Source organism: Astyanax mexicanus, chromosome 3 (genome assembly GCF_023375975.1).
Source record: "Astyanax mexicanus isolate ESR-SI-001 chromosome 3, AstMex3_surface, whole genome shotgun sequence".
Classification (NCBI taxonomy): Eukaryota; Metazoa; Chordata; class Actinopteri; order Characiformes; family Acestrorhamphidae; genus Astyanax; species Astyanax mexicanus.
Genome location: NC_064410.1, coordinates 5,309,751 through 5,324,967, shown reverse-complemented (window position 1 = coordinate 5,324,967; position 15,217 = coordinate 5,309,751). Strand labels below are relative to the sequence as shown.

The 15,217-nt window shown below is 36.9% G+C and overlaps 2 protein-coding genes across 2 annotated transcripts; one reads left to right on the top strand and one right to left on the bottom strand.

Moving 5' to 3' along the window:
* Positions 1–372: 372 nt before the first annotated feature.
* LOC107197246 (GTPase IMAP family member 9) lies at positions 373–3,955 on the bottom strand. Its single transcript, XM_015603544.3, has 2 exons — positions 3,760–3,955; positions 373–2,199 (listed from the first exon to the last, which is right to left on the bottom strand). Exons 1-2 carry the CDS (start codon positions 3,782–3,784, stop codon positions 1,175–1,177), a joined length of 1,050 nt encoding a protein of 349 aa, XP_015459030.3. The 5' UTR covers positions 3,785–3,955; the 3' UTR covers positions 373–1,174.
* A 2,207-nt stretch (positions 3,956–6,162) lies between these two features.
* On the top strand, positions 6,163–12,004 carry rsad1 (radical S-adenosyl methionine domain containing 1). The gene is made up of 9 exons (XM_007229030.4): positions 6,163–6,417; positions 7,512–7,645; positions 7,765–7,969; positions 8,128–8,493; positions 9,614–9,677; positions 9,772–9,919; positions 10,448–10,502; positions 11,387–11,490; positions 11,616–12,004. Exons 1-9 carry the CDS (start codon positions 6,274–6,276, stop codon positions 11,728–11,730), a joined length of 1,335 nt encoding a protein of 444 aa, XP_007229092.3. The 5' UTR covers positions 6,163–6,273; the 3' UTR covers positions 11,731–12,004.
* The last annotated feature ends 3,213 nt before the right edge of the window (positions 12,005–15,217 follow it).

The following is a 15,217-nucleotide window of genomic DNA, read 5'->3' as shown; positions in this document are numbered from 1 at the left end:
TAGATTTGGCAACTTGTATACATATGTGCAGGATCCACAGGCCCAGCTGCAACGTGGGCAAATGAACCTCAGAACCTGTGTTTCTTCATGTCCAACCGAATCTCATCTTGTATCCAGGCTAAAGGCACCCAGCAGGGGACTAGACCCTCCTTTTAATAAACGTTTTCTTCAGTAAACATATTATTTTACTCTAATGTTATAATAGCATACATATATCATCATTACATTCACACATATAAAGCTATTCCATAGTGCATTATTGGTGCAATTTACATTTCTGTAGTTTAAGTACTGTACTATTGTAAATAACAAATAAAAATACAATATTAAGCATGTTTGCAGCAGTTTATAGCGTGACCAACTACCTATAGTACCAGTGAAAAGTTAGGACACATCTTCTCATTCAATGTTTTAATTTTTGTAAATGAATAACATAAGGAATCATCTAGTAACTTGTAAAAAGTGTTAAACAAACCAAAATACTCTGTGAATCTGTTAACTTGCAGTTTCTGAGGCTTGTAACTCTGAACTTAATATGTGCAACAGAGGTAACTCTTGGTCTTCCCTTGCAGGGGCTGTTCTGATGAGAGCCAGTTTCATCATAACATTTTTTATGAAAAGTTCTTGACATTTTCCTGATTGACTGACCTACATGTCTTCAAGTATTTTTTCTTGTCATAATATGGATTAGAACTTTACTCAAACAGGGCTATTTACTGTATGCAAACTGATGCTTTCAAACACATTAAGAGGCAAGAAATTAAGTAATTAACTCTTGACGAGTTCAGCACAGCTGTTAACTGAAAGCCTGAATTCCAGGAGACTCTACCTCATAAAGCTGACTGAGAAAATCCAGCCAAGCTGTGCAAAACTGTCTAATCTAAGCAAGAGGTGCTACTTTTTGAAAAATATAAAATATAAAACAAATTGTAAATTATTTAGCACTTTTTTGTTTTTGTGTTGACAAACAAATTCCATATGTTTTTCTTCATTTTCTTCGAATGACTTTAGTAATAATCTACAATGCAGAGTATTTTAAATTTGTAGAAAAACTACTCAATTTAAGGTGTGTCCAAATGTTTGACTAGTATTGTATGCATGACAATATGGCCTATTGACTCTACTGTACTTCAATGTGAAGAAATATAGAGAAATATCAGTACTCTCTCAGAACTCAGACCTGCGGTGCTCGGAAGAACCGGTTAATGAAAATTGAGTTAAAGTTGCTGGTGTGAGGTCCCACCCTTTCATCCAGGTGCTCAATAGCTGATTGAACTGCGCCCCCTGCTGACCCTCCCAGAGCACCTCCAACTGCTCCGCCCACCGCCATACCAGCCAGTCCCTCAACTGACCCCACTACTATTCCCATAGTGGCCCCAGCCACGAAGCCCAGAGAAAACCCAATGGCCAATGAATTTCTGAGCCAGCTGTTGTCGAGCTCGGCTTTGGCCCTGATCTCAGCCCCCACGCTGGCGTTGTAGGCGTCCATCTGCCAGCGTAGCTCATCCCCCTGGTACTGCTGCTCCAGCTCCCGCCATGCCCTCTCCGTCTCAGCGGCCCTTTTCTTAATCAGCTTCTTCTCCTCCTTCCTCACACTTTCCTCAGCCTTGCTGTAGGCCGGGTTGGTGTAACAGTGCCCACCCATGGTCCCCACGATCCTCTCGATCTTCTGTAGAAGCTCTCTGTCTTTATTGCGGTTCTTCTCGTTCTTGCTGAAGATGTGGTAGCGGCAGCCGCACTGCTCGATGAGCTCCCGCAGGTGCCAGTCTGTCTTCATGATTCTTTCTTCCAGGGCCGCCAGTCCCAGAGGTCCATCGTAGGCCAGGAGGATCATGGCGTAGTTGAGGACACCTTCCCCAAAGCGCTTCATCACCAGCTTGGGAGTGCGAATGTCGTTCGGAGAGATTCTCTCCAGGTCAAACGCGATGAGGACGGCATGAGGACCAGGAGACAACAGACACTTGGCTCTTCTCAGCTCCTCCCTCATCTTACTCTTAGACAGGTCTTTGTCGTAGAGGTTGGGAGCGTTAACCACGGCCACCTGTCGCCCTGCTAGCTCTCCAATGTTCTTTCTGCTGCCAGCGATGCTGCACACATCCTTAGAGAACTCCTCTCGTCCCAGAATGCAGTTGGTGAGGGAGAACTGTGATGGGCCACTGCTACCGATGACCACCATCCTGAGCTCTGTTTCTGCAATCACTGGAGGAAACAAGGACACGGGTTTATTAGTTAGCTTTGGGACACCGGTTCATTCAGGTATCTTCTCAAATAAAGTGTATTAAAAAGAGTTTATCCTGCTTTTATTGGAGTAACTGTCTCTACTGTGCAGGTGATGCTTTCTACTAGATTCTGGAGCATTGCTTTGAGGATTTGATTGCACTCATCAACATGAGTATTAGAGAAATCATGACGTTGAATGACTATCACCTAATCCACCATCTAATCCACAATTTCACAACACAACCAAAGTCCAAATTACTGGACGGAGGTCCGTTATTCCAGTGAACCCAGTTCCAGTGCTCCACAGCTCAATGCTGCCACCTATCCCAAACCTGGCATTAGGCATGTTGTTAATAGATCCATATTTATCTGCTTCAGACAGTTCTATTCTATTCAATATTGTCTAGAGCCTTGTGGCTCTCAAACTTTTTTAATTAAAGGCTCCCTGTGTGAACCTTGTGGTACTGTAAGTGCCATTATGGGTCCCCAACCTTCCACCCTATACTGGGAAGAACACAGCACCACTTTATTAGATATGGCCGGATCAGATAAAGATAAATGCACATAAACATGGACATAGACAAGCTTGGTGTGTGTATGCATTTGCACATCTGTGTCAGCAAGCTGCTGAAGGCAACCATCACAAATACAGCTCTAGAAAAAAAAATAAGGAACCACTTAAAAATGATGAGTCTCTTTGATTTTACCAAATTGAAAACCTCACAAGCCATCAAACCAAGCTGAACTGCTTGAATTTATGCACCAGGAGTAGAGACATAAAGTTATCCAAAAGCACCGAGTAGGACTGGTGGAGGAGAACATGATGCCAAGATGCATGAAAAAACTGTGATTAAAAACCACCAGGGTTATTCCACCAAATATTGATTTTTGAACTTTTAGAACTTTATGAATATGAACTTGTTTTATTTTATTCATTATTTGAGGTCTGACAGCTCTACATCTTTTTTCTCATTTTCTGCAAATAAATGCTCTAAATGTATTTGTTATTGAATTTATATGATAATTAATATGCCACTGCCACTAATAAAATGTAACACATTAAATATATATATATATATATATTTTAACTCTTAATAACTATATCTTAGACATGAAAAACCCAGTGTTCTTACAATTGATTGCCATGTTAGGTAAGTACAGATATGAAGAAAAAAAATCTATAAAGAAATGGCAAAATTCCATCACATAAAAATGACATATGTTAATAAATTACCTAAATATATATATATATATATATATATATATATATATATATATATATATATATATATATATATATATATATATATATATATATATCAAATTTCTCCATGATCTCTTAAATTTTAAACATGTATACAGTACACAGTATCATTACACAATGAAGAATGATTACATCATTACATCAATACATTGTAACTTCTATTAAAATATAACAATTGTAACTTATCATGCTGCTTCCTTTGCCTGCAGTTATATGTAAGTTATATTAATGGACACAAACACACAGAATGATATATTGTTTCTATATTAACTCACCCTCCCTCTTAGCTGTTCCTCTCATCCTGTATCCTCCTCCCTCAGAGAGGTTCAGCTGAGCAGCCAGTCAGAATTTGACAAGTAATAAAAGAGATTTAATCACTTAAACTCCTTTATAGATATATATCTTTTTTAATATGAAGAAACATTAATGGAGATGTAACAGATACAGTCTCATTTTACACCCTGCTTCAGTTTTCTCTCTCTGCTGACAGAGTGTGAGCTTTAATAGTGAACGGAAACTGCCCTCGGGGCGAAGACACATTGGATTTGTGCTTCATACACGCACCCCGTTCAGGTCCCCACCCACACACGTTGACATAACAAAATCTAAATCACTGTAATTCTGACCTTTGCGGCCTTGGTGCTGGATAATAGGTAACAGATCAATGATAAAAACACTATTTGATTAATTTATCATGTTTTTTTTTTCTTATGAACCTGCAGCTAATATTCTTAGTCTGTCCAATGAACAGGGCAGACAGAATCATCATAGTAGCTTAAGTGGAATGAGCTTATTTAAAACTGTTATTTTTTATGTAATGTTAAACAATAAATCCATTCTAAATTACTTAGATGTATTAAATTAAGATAAATTATTTAAGATAAAGTTTTCTCCCCTCTAACACATCTTTAACTCTTTCACCAGTGCGTCTGATGGCTCCTGTAGGGTTAACAGTTTGTTCAGAAGGGGACTCTGGTATTTGTCTGTATTTGGCTCAGTATCAGAATAGATTACAGCAGACAGGATGACGCCTGAATTAGGATTAAATCAATCAATAGTTCCCACCATAGGGCTGGAAGGCTGATGACAAAATTTATGAACCGATGAGAAAATGAATTGAGCCAGTCAGCAGAACTACAGTGTCTGACTGACAACAGATCCTGAATAAAAGACATTATAACGGACTCTAACAGCAATAAAGACACACACTCTTCAATTTAATGCTATGTTTAATCACATATTATTCAACAGTGTCAACAGTGAATTATTCTGTGTCTAAAATAAATTATTTATTCAGTATCAACTATGAATACTTTAGGAAAAAAACTACTACTATTTTAGTAAACATTATAAATATTTTAGAAAACACCATGAATTTCTTGGTACCCACTATAAATTATTTGATATCCATTATGAATTCATTGGTACCCACTATGAATTATTCTGTATCTCCTGGGAATGAATTGGTACCAATTATGAATTATTCTGTATCCACTATGAAAAGTTCAGTATTTACTATAAATGAATAGGTACCCACTAGGAATGATTCTGTATCTCCTAGGAATGAATTAGGTCACACTATGAATTATTTGTTACCCTTTATGAATTATTCTGTATTCACTATTAATTAATCGGTACACTCTATGAATTATTCTGCATCCATTAGAAATTAATTGGTACTCACTATGAATGATTCGGTACCCACTATAAATTTGATACCCATTATTCCCATATGAATTATTCTGTATTCACTATTAATTAATCGGTACATTCTATAAATTATTCTGTATCCACTATGTAGGAATTAATTGGTACCCACTATGAATTATTCGGTACCCACTAGGAATTACTTGGTACCCACTAGGAATTATTATGTATCCACAATGAATAAATTTGTACCCACTATGAATTATTCTGTATTCACTATTAATGAATTGGTACAGTCTATAAATTATTCTGTATCGACTATATAGGAATTAATTGGTACTCACTATTAATTATTTGGTATCCACTAGGGATTATATGGTACCCACTATGAATAATTTGTTACCCTCTATAAATTATTCTGTAACAACTATATATGAATGAATTGGTACTCACTATGAATTATTAAGTACCCACTAGGAATTATTTGGTACCCACTATAATTAATTTGTTACCCTCTGTGAATTTTTCAGTATCCACAATGAATTAATTGGTACACTCTATGAATGATTCTGTATCCACTAGGAATTAATTGGTACCTGTACTATCAGGATGTTTAACAGTGTTGTGCTGTAGAGTACTAAGCAACCAGTAGGGGGAGTTCTGCTGATGTACTGGGGTGTAGTTGTTCAATAAAACAGTACCCACTAGGAATTAATTGGTACACACTAAGAATTGTTCAGTATCAACTATGGATACTTTAGAAAACTAATACTAATACTACTTTAGTAAATATTAAGATTTTTTTTAGAAAATACAATGAATTACTTGGTATCCACCATGAAGTAGTCAGTATCGACTATAACGTATTAGTTGATACTGAATAATTAATTGTAAATACATAATTGTCTATAAATGTGTAGTGCAGTGAATGGGACAGTGGGCGGGGCTGTCAGTGTGTGAATGTGCTGGACAGCGCCCTCATGCGGCTGCAGCGTGTTTTGTTGAAGCAGCAGCAGCAGCGTGTCTCAGTGAAACGGCTCCGGGTGGAAAGCGCTCCCCGCTGGCGGAGTGAGCAGAGTGTGAGCAGTGTGAGGCGGTTTATAGGGTGTGTGAGAGCAGTGTGGGGGGTTTATAGGGTATATATGTTGGTGTCAGTATGCGGAAGGGCTGGGGTGGTAAATATGGTACCGGTGTGTGTTGCTGCTGTTTTTCGGCGATGTGTTTTGAAAAATGTTCGGGTAGTTTCCTGCAGAACTTACTCACAGGAAGCTTCACTCTACATCCATGTGAGTTCATCTCCCTCTTTCTCTCTCTCTTTCTCTCTATCTCTATCTTTCTCTATCTGTCTATCTCTCTGTCTTGTTGTCTCTTTCTCTCTCTCTCTTTCTATCTGTCTGTCTCTGTTTCTCTTTCTGTCTGTCTGTCTCTTTCTATCTCTTTCTGTCTGTCTGTTTCTATTTCTTTCTGTCTATCTCTGTCCATCTGTCTCTCTCTGTATGTCTCTTTCTCTCTCTTTCTGTCTATCTCTCTCTGTCTGTCTCTGGTTCTCTCTTTCTGTCTGTCTCTTTCTCTCTCTCTCTCTTTCTGTATCTCTCTATCTCTGTCTCTTTCTCTCTCTCTCTCTGTTTTTTTCTCTGTCCCTCTGTCCCTATCTTTTTCTCTCTTTTTTTCCAAAAAGTTGTTTGTCTGTTTACCCTCACAAGTAACCCTGACCATAGGAAAAAAAATATTATAAAACTAAGTAAAGCCTTCACTCTAACCATATAATTCAGCCTTCATCAAATAGTGTTTATTTTTGTTTTTAATAGTGTGGAGATACAATAATGCTATTCAAACATTCAAAAAATCACTTGCAATTACATTTCATTGATCAGTTACCCTCTGATTAAAGTCAGTCATGTTCCTAACTTGTTCCCTTTCAATATAAAGCATGGACAATTCATTCGGATGTTCCTGTCTCACTGCGTTTTACAGGAATGTCTCTATTACCTTTATTAGACATAACCTCAATAATGTTTGCTAATTCTAAATATTGGCAATTGTGTTTACTTCTCATGAGAAGCCAGTTAACATCAATTAATCAGTAGTGTATGTCAGTATTGTTTAAAAGCAGTGGTTTAATTTTAGATAATTTTGAATATTTACTCTTTTTCTTTGCTCTGTTAAAATTGTCGTTATGCTGATATTTAACCATAAATTGCAGTTTACTGCAATAATAAATTATCATTTTGGAACAACATATTTCCCTAACCATGACCATGTTGAAGAATCCTTAATTTATATGGGTATCTGTTCTTTATGTTATACTTCACAGCAGTCTCATTATTTACGTTTTATCTTTTTCTCTCTCTCCTCCTCACCCTACCCTCTTTTTTTAAAGTGGCCGTACTGTCTAAAGAGGTGCTCCTACTGCAACTTTAACAAGTACATCCCTCGCTCAGTGAACCACACGCTAATGACAGAGAGTCTCCAGAAGGAAACCCAGACACTGCTGCACGTCAGTCAGGTCTCTCGGTAGGTGTCTGCTGCACTCACCAGGGTTTAATGGGTAATGTTGGCCATGTTATCATCACTACAGCAGGCTTACTGCACTGTGCTGTATGTGTTATTAAGTAGTTTCTGTTTTCCTCCAGAATTACCTCTGTGTTTTTTGGGGGTGGAACCCCCAGTCTGGCCCATCCTTCTACCATCGCTGCAGTGCTGGACACTGTATCCAAGCATGCGCAGCTGTCTGCAGATGCTGAGGTTACTCTGGAGGTGAATCCCACACCTGCTGGGAAAAGCAAACTCAGGGACTTTGTGGCAGCTGGAGTCAATCGCTTTTCCATTGGGATGCAGGTGATTTGCACACCAACACCTCATCTGTTGTAATCTATACATACAGGTTAAACTCAGACACCTCTTTACAGATCCAGTTCAGAATTTATTTCAGTGCCAGAACATTAATTGTTGCTGTTTAGTTACTTAAATTACATATTATATATGTATACCCCCAGTCTCTGAATGATGCCAGTCTGCGGGTGCTGGGGAGGGATCACAGTTCTCAGGAAGCTCTCCATACGCTGTCAGAGGCCATGACACTTTGCCCTGGACGTGTGTCAGTGGACCTCATGTTTGGACTCCCAGACCAAAGTGTGGATTCATGGCGGTGTGAGCTGGAGAAGGTGCTGTCTGTGTGTGATGACCACGTGTCGCTGTATCAGCTGACCCTGGAGAGAGGGACTCACCTCTTTAAGCAAGTTCAGTTGGGTGAAGTGAATGTGCCTGGTGATGATGTCACAGCCGTTATGTACCAATCTGCGAGAAGCATTCTCGAGAAGGAAGGCTTTCTTCAGTACGAAGTGTCTAATTTCGCCAAAAATGTAAGTTTCCAGTACAGAGTAGCAGTCGGATAATAATACATGAATTTTACATTTCTATGATGGCCATTAAAATGGCTGTTACAGATCCCTATTAATAATTTTTAATCTGGAATCATTTAATTTCATGTAATTTCAAGTCTGTGTCTGGATACATTTACAGTATTACATTAAGTGTACTTAGGACTACAAACAATTTGAATTTTGTCCCATCTAGGTTGCTGATATTGTCATACCTGTCAAGTCTCCCGTTTTGGCCGGGAAACTACCGTATTTTACTCCTCTTTCCCGCTGTCCTCCCGTATTAGTATTTTCCCGTAAATTTCCCGTATTATATCAAAATAAAAAAATATATATATTATTGAGGAGACAGGGAGCTGACTGCTCTGTGTCTCTTAACCAATCGTGCAGCCGGTTCAAGGAGAAAGTCCCGCCTTTCAGGAGAAACAGCCAATCAGCTTGCAAAGGAGGGTCAGTGTGGGGAAGCCACAGGCAGCTAGTCGGAGCAGCTGATGTTAAAACATATCTGGATATACAGCGATTTTTCTAAAAGAAAGGGAACGGTAGGCTAATCATGTAAACTGTGATGAGATTTTTCTGATAGCTGCTTAAAAATACTCGTCTCTGAAATAAAACACACAGATTAAACCTTTAAAAAAAAAAAAACAGCTTGAACTAGAAATGTTAAAAATTAACTAAACTGATCAGGGGTGGAGTGATCAAAAGATTCAGTTTGCAGAATTTGTGCACCCTTTGTTCAATTTTAAATCCATTAAATAAATAAAAATATATTATAAAAAAGAGTGCATTTATGCCAAAAAGACATGAAATCTTAACTTTTAAAAAAATATTTGGAAAAGTGTTTTTAATTTGGCTGTATTAAAAGAATGACATATGTAGGAATGTCCGCAACATTTCAGATTCTGATAATCTAATTGTGTGTAAGTGGTTCACTTGTCGTTATTTTAGATTTTTTTTGTAAACCTGACTTAAAATGTAAGGGATACTGAACCTACGTTGGGCTGGTGGGACAACTTTAAGCGGACAGAGGAAAATATCCCTTATTTTTTAATCTAAAATTTGACAGGTATGTATTGTATGTTTTTGTATATGTGTTTTGTAGAATGCTGTTAGTACACACAATACTGGTTACTGGAAAGCATTGCAGTACATAGGTGTTGGGCCTGGTAAGTTATTTAAATTTATAATTTCAACACCATGTCTGAATGTTTGAATGAGGATGATCTTATATTTGTATTAATATGATCTGTTTTCTTTCAGGAGCACATGGTCGTTTTGTTCCTCATGCGCTAGGAGGGGTATTAAGGGAGGCACGCACACAAACACTGGAGCCAGATGTATGGATACGAGAAGTCCAGCAGCACGGACATGCAACACGCCGGCGGATACAGCTTAGCCATCTTGAGCTGTGAGGATCAGTCATTCATAACTTAAACACACATATACAGCTCTAGGAAAATATTAGAGGCCAATTAAAACTGATGAGTGTCTTTGATTTTACCAAATTGAAAACCTCTGGAATATAATCAAGAGGAAGATGGATGATCACAAGCCATCAAACCAAACTGAACTGCTTGAATTGTAGTACCAGGAGTGTTAAAGCATAAAGTTATCCAAAAGCAGTGTGTAAAACTGGTGGAGGAGAAGATGCCAAGATGCATGAAAACTCTGATTAAAAACCAACAGGGTTATTCCACCAAATATTCATTTCTGAACTCTTAAAACTTTATGAATATGAACTTGTTTTCTTTGCATTATTTTAGGTCTGAAAGCTCCGCCCCCTTTTTTGTTATTTCAGCCATTTCTCATTTTCTGCAAATAAATGCTCTAAATGACAATATTTTATTTAGAATTTAGGAGAAATGTTGTCCTTAGTTTACAGAATAAAACAACAATATTCATTTTACTCAAACATAAACCTGTTGCTTTTTCGCAGGTTGGAAGAGGTTTTGGTCATGGGACTTCGTATGAATGAGGGTATCTCTCACCAGGTATTATATCATTTCAAAAATTTGTTATCTTTAGTTACTTACCAAACGTATTTGGGCACAACTTCTTATTACTAAGTTAAGCTAATTTAGGTGCATCACGCTGGGATACGCTATGGCTGCTGCACATAAGCCCAAGTTGACCATGCACAATGTCAAACCAAACATCATTTATAGGGGTTTAAAGACCCCCAATGTTGGGTTCTTGAGCATGTTCTGATCCCTTTGAGATGAGATGGAGTGGTGTTTGTGATCCAGAACAAATTGTCCAAAATCAGTTTGTGAAATCATTAATGGTTCTGTGACTGAATGCAGTCAGATCCTCACAGCACAGCAGTGTTCCAATATCTACCTTTTCAATGGAGTAGAAGCTGCTACTGCCTATTAATATATTAATCCTGCCGACTTAAAGAAAAAACATTTAAAAAGAAGGTGTCTGGTTGCTTTTGGACAAAAGGATAAAAGTTATAATTCTTCTGAAATCAAGGGTATAAAAAGAGTTTATTCTATTTATTGGAGTAACTATCTCTACTTGTCCAGAAAAGGTATTCTACTAAATTTTAAGAGCATTGCTTTAAGGATTTAATTGCATTCGGATACAAGATTTTATTATATCATGACCACCCATGGATGTATGAAGTACAATCATTCCAAAGAGCACTGGCCTTCCACTATTTCACCGCTCATTGCTGGGGAGTTTTATACACCTCTAGCCAACATCTGTTATAAGGTATTGTGCCAAAAGACTTAAAGTAGTTGAATGCATTATTTAGTAGAGATAGTGTATATTGTTTGTTTTATTATTGAACTGAAGATGTGAAATTAACTAGTGTTCTTGTCATCTAACCTGGCATTCGTATCTTTGGTTCTTGTTTTTATTGGGACAGCACTGGGCAGAGTTCAGTCCAGAGGCAAGTTTCCACCAAGTTCTTGGCTCGTCAGAAGATTTTCAAGACCTGCAAAAGAGGGGGCTTCTAATTCTTGATGACAGGTGACTGAAACTTCAGTATCACATGCAGGAGCACAGCAATGTTCACTTCAGTTCAGTTTAGTTTTTCTCTTTAGTCCCAGTGGTTTGAATGTGCTCGAGCTTGGATTCTGATCTTATTCCTGCAGGGGTCTGCGGTGTTCTTGGAGCGGTTTAGCTTTACTGGACAGTATTTTGCCTGTGCTGCTGCTGAGGCTGGAAAAGTTCTTCCAAAAACCACTGACCAGGCTGACGTCGGACTGAAGAAAACATAACACAGCCCAGACATAAAGCAGAAAACATGAAAGGGCTCATATATACACACAACAGGTATTGTGGAAATATGAAGCCAAAGATGGAATGTGGATGGAAGAGCAGAACGTCTTGTTGTATTTCTATTTGCAGTGTAAAATTATAAAGCCATGACAGCTCAAAAATGATAGAATTATATAGTAACTGGTTACAGGAAGCTTTTGAGTTTGAGAAAATAGTTTTTCTAACTATTAGCAATACAAAATACATGATTTGAGACAGGACAGCAGCAGCTGCAATTTAATAAATAAATAAAAAATCAACCAAAATGTATCACCAGCTTCCACCTGTCTTTAAAATACCTCTACTAACACACCTACTCCAGTTTTTTGGATTCTAATGTTTTATCATTTCTCTCCATCCTAAAAAAAAGGTGTTTCCCTAGCTGAAGACCTGAGCTAATGATAGAGCCTATGTAGTAGGCTTTTACTTCAAATATTGGTTTCAATCAACTTTTTTTATATTTTGTCATAATAAAAGTTATTAGTCTTCCTGCTTTTGTCTCCAGAAATTTCTGGAATGAGTCCCCAGCTTTTTTTTTGGTCAGACAAATGAGCACTGAGCAATTGCTGAAATTGGATTTCACACCACACCACATCATTGTCATGAGTCTGAGATCAGGACAACATCCCACTATGTGATAGAGGGAGTCCTAACTTGTAGATTGGAATGTTATATAATACAATTTATTAAAAGCAGACCCCGGAGACTACCTGGACATTGTGATTGCGCTCTGCTGTCCATGGTGCTGATTTTTGTTTTTATGACTATATATATATCATATACTTTTTGCCAAACTTGTAATAATAATATTTAGTTGAGTAAATTGACAACGCCTCAGTATGATCAGGCAGTGTGATCAGGCACAGTATTGTAGAATGGATATGTTAGCATGCAATGTTAAAAAATGTTTTCCAAAAACAGTTACCAGAATTTTTTTATTTTTTTTATACAGACACTTCCTTCTGACAAAAAATATATATTGTTTTATTAAAGAAGCAAAGTCTAAATTAAGGGTCAAAAGTGTTCCAATAATATAAATTACGAATAAAAAAAATATAAAACACAAAACTCAAATTTTGTTTTATTTTTGATCGTTTTATCTTATAGTTGAATAGTTAAGCCTTTGAGAAAATAATATTTTTTAAAGTTATGCCTTAGATTTAAGATTTTATTAAGCTTTTCTATTTTTTATTTTTTCATAGTTACGCCTTTAAAAAAATACATGTTCCTTCATATTTAAAATGTTATATTTTATTCAAAGTTATGCCTTAGAATTAATATTGTTTTTAGGCTTTTATATTTTTACTGTCCTGTTAATTATTCATACAGTCCACCAAACATTTACCTTATATTGCCTCATTCTTTATAAAAAATAAAAAAAAATGAGCAGGGTTGAAATCAGAGAAATATCACATTAGTGTAAAATCACAAAATATAACAGGACTTTTCGTTCTTTTTAAAAGCTATTTTGTTACATATTTTTTCTTTTTCTATTTATTAGTGATAATCTGCATAACCAAAGTAATTCTGTGTAAAATAACAAAAAGAGCTTTTATTTATTGTAGTTTTTTATTACTATATTTATTTACTTTTTTAGAGCATGTTTTTAGATATGCATGTTTTGCCTATTCAAAAACATTATTAATTCCAATTCACAGTTGTGTAAAAAAACAAGAACCAAGTGTACTCAAATTTTAAGCAGCATATTTAATTGAAGTAGTATATTTATTTAATCATAGTTAATAAAAAATTAAATGTCCCTTTACATCTGCATCAGTGGCCCCTTTGCTAGGACTAGGATTTACCACATAAACCCACATGATGGCAGCAAAGCAAAAGGAGGCTCAGTCGGCTCATGCTGAGCTCAGCTAAAATTCATATCCCAGAGGATTCACATGCCTCTATAATAGATCACACTGAATCAACATTCCAGCACCAGCACTTATATATGCACAGTGCTGATAACGCTCTGTTTCAGTCTGCTTTCTTTAGCTCAGCCCTTCCAGGCTGTTTCATGATATAACAAATAAATTCCAGAATTTGGTCAGAACCAGTGACAATATGGGAATTATAGAATCCCTATTGGTCTGACCATTCATCCATGAGAAACAGTTTTCCTAAATTCCCATTCACAGAGAGTAGCTCATATGCTGTGATGTCACCATGGTGCATTTTCCCCCTCCCTTTGCCCCACCCCGAACCTCATCTACCCCCGATTCGATTCTGTCTGCATGTCCCGCTCCAGTGACATCACCCGGCCTTTTGTTGGGAAACAAAGAATTTGGTCAGGAGTCTGTTTTCAGGGAAAAATAAAGAAGCTGGGCGGGAAGAGAGAGGGCCTGCGTAAAACACACACACACACACACACACACAAAAGAATGTTAACCAACTGCTGCCCAGTGCAGGAATCTGGGAAAGGGGGTAAAAAAAAAAGCATGAAATGATGTCATGTCCATTAAAAATGCATGCTCCTACCACAGCGCAGAGAATGCCCTCTTAAACCAATAGGAGCTGTCAGCTCAAGTCAAGGTGACACACCCAGTAATGCAGGAAAAACACCCTTCCAGAAGATCATCTTACACACATGACTTTATTTCCAAACAGCATTGGTTTCAAGTTGTTTGTATACAAGTCAAGACACTGATCCACCTGGTTGTGTAATAGTAGAGAAGAACAGTGAAGAGCATTAGGAGAATTTTATAAAATATGGTGGGAAATTGATCTTAAAATTAAAATTACATCTTTGTTCTTCAATCAGCTTTTATCAGCTTTTTAAAAAAGTGTTTATCAGTGTCTAAGATCACAAATACTTATTTTTCCAAGCTCTGGTAGACTATCAATGTTTCCTTTTTTAATATTTTCTTTATTTTGAATCACAAATCAATATGACAATATGAATCAATATTTTTTTACATGTTACAGCAGCATGGATTATGTCAGTATGTGATTCATCTTTTAATTTTTTTTACACAAAAATTATATTAAAAAATATATATATCTTTTATATATATATATAATTTTTGTGTAAAAAAAATTAAAAGATGAATTAAATTATATCATATCAATTCCCAATTACTGGTGTTTTTTTGTTTTATATAAGCCGTGTTTGCTATTTTTACCTTTTGAAGAAATATCCCTAAACCCAGGATCTGCCTTATATGCACTAATAAAAATTTGCAGTAAATAATTTTTAAATGCTTTTTGACCTTCTTTCATATTGCTATTTATATAGTGAGGTACCTGGAGAAACCTATAAGACTATCAACCTTTTCAACGTCATTTTCCTGACCCATGGCCTTCCATACTACATTACGTAACATTACATATAAAACAACTGTGAGGAGCATGGCTCATGTGCACTGTCTTAAAGGTGTCTACGAGTATCTCCGAGTGTGTAGACAGAGATGAGTGAGAGCCGGTCTGTCCAGAAACACTC

What these genes read in the sequence shown, in the direction of transcription:
- LOC107197246 (XM_015603544.3), bottom strand. Translation starts at nt 3,784, where the DNA reads ATGAGAGGAACAGCTAAGAGGGAGG. An exon ending in AGGAACAGCTAAGAGGGAGG is followed by an intron (nt 2,200 to 3,759) that starts GTGAGTTAATAT and finishes TGTTTCCTCCAG; the next exon opens with TGATTGCAGAAACAGAGCTC.
- rsad1 (XM_007229030.4), top strand. Translation starts at nt 6,274, where the DNA reads ATGTTGGTGTCAGTATGCGGAAGGGCTGGGGTGGTAAATATGGTACCG. An exon ending in AAGCTTCACTCTACATCCAT is followed by an intron (nt 6,418 to 7,511) that starts GTGAGTTCATCT and finishes CTTTTTTTAAAG; the next exon opens with TGGCCGTACTGTCTAAAGAG. An exon ending in TGTCTAATTTCGCCAAAAAT is followed by an intron (nt 8,494 to 9,613) that starts GTAAGTTTCCAG and finishes TGTGTTTTGTAG; the next exon opens with AATGCTGTTAGTACACACAA.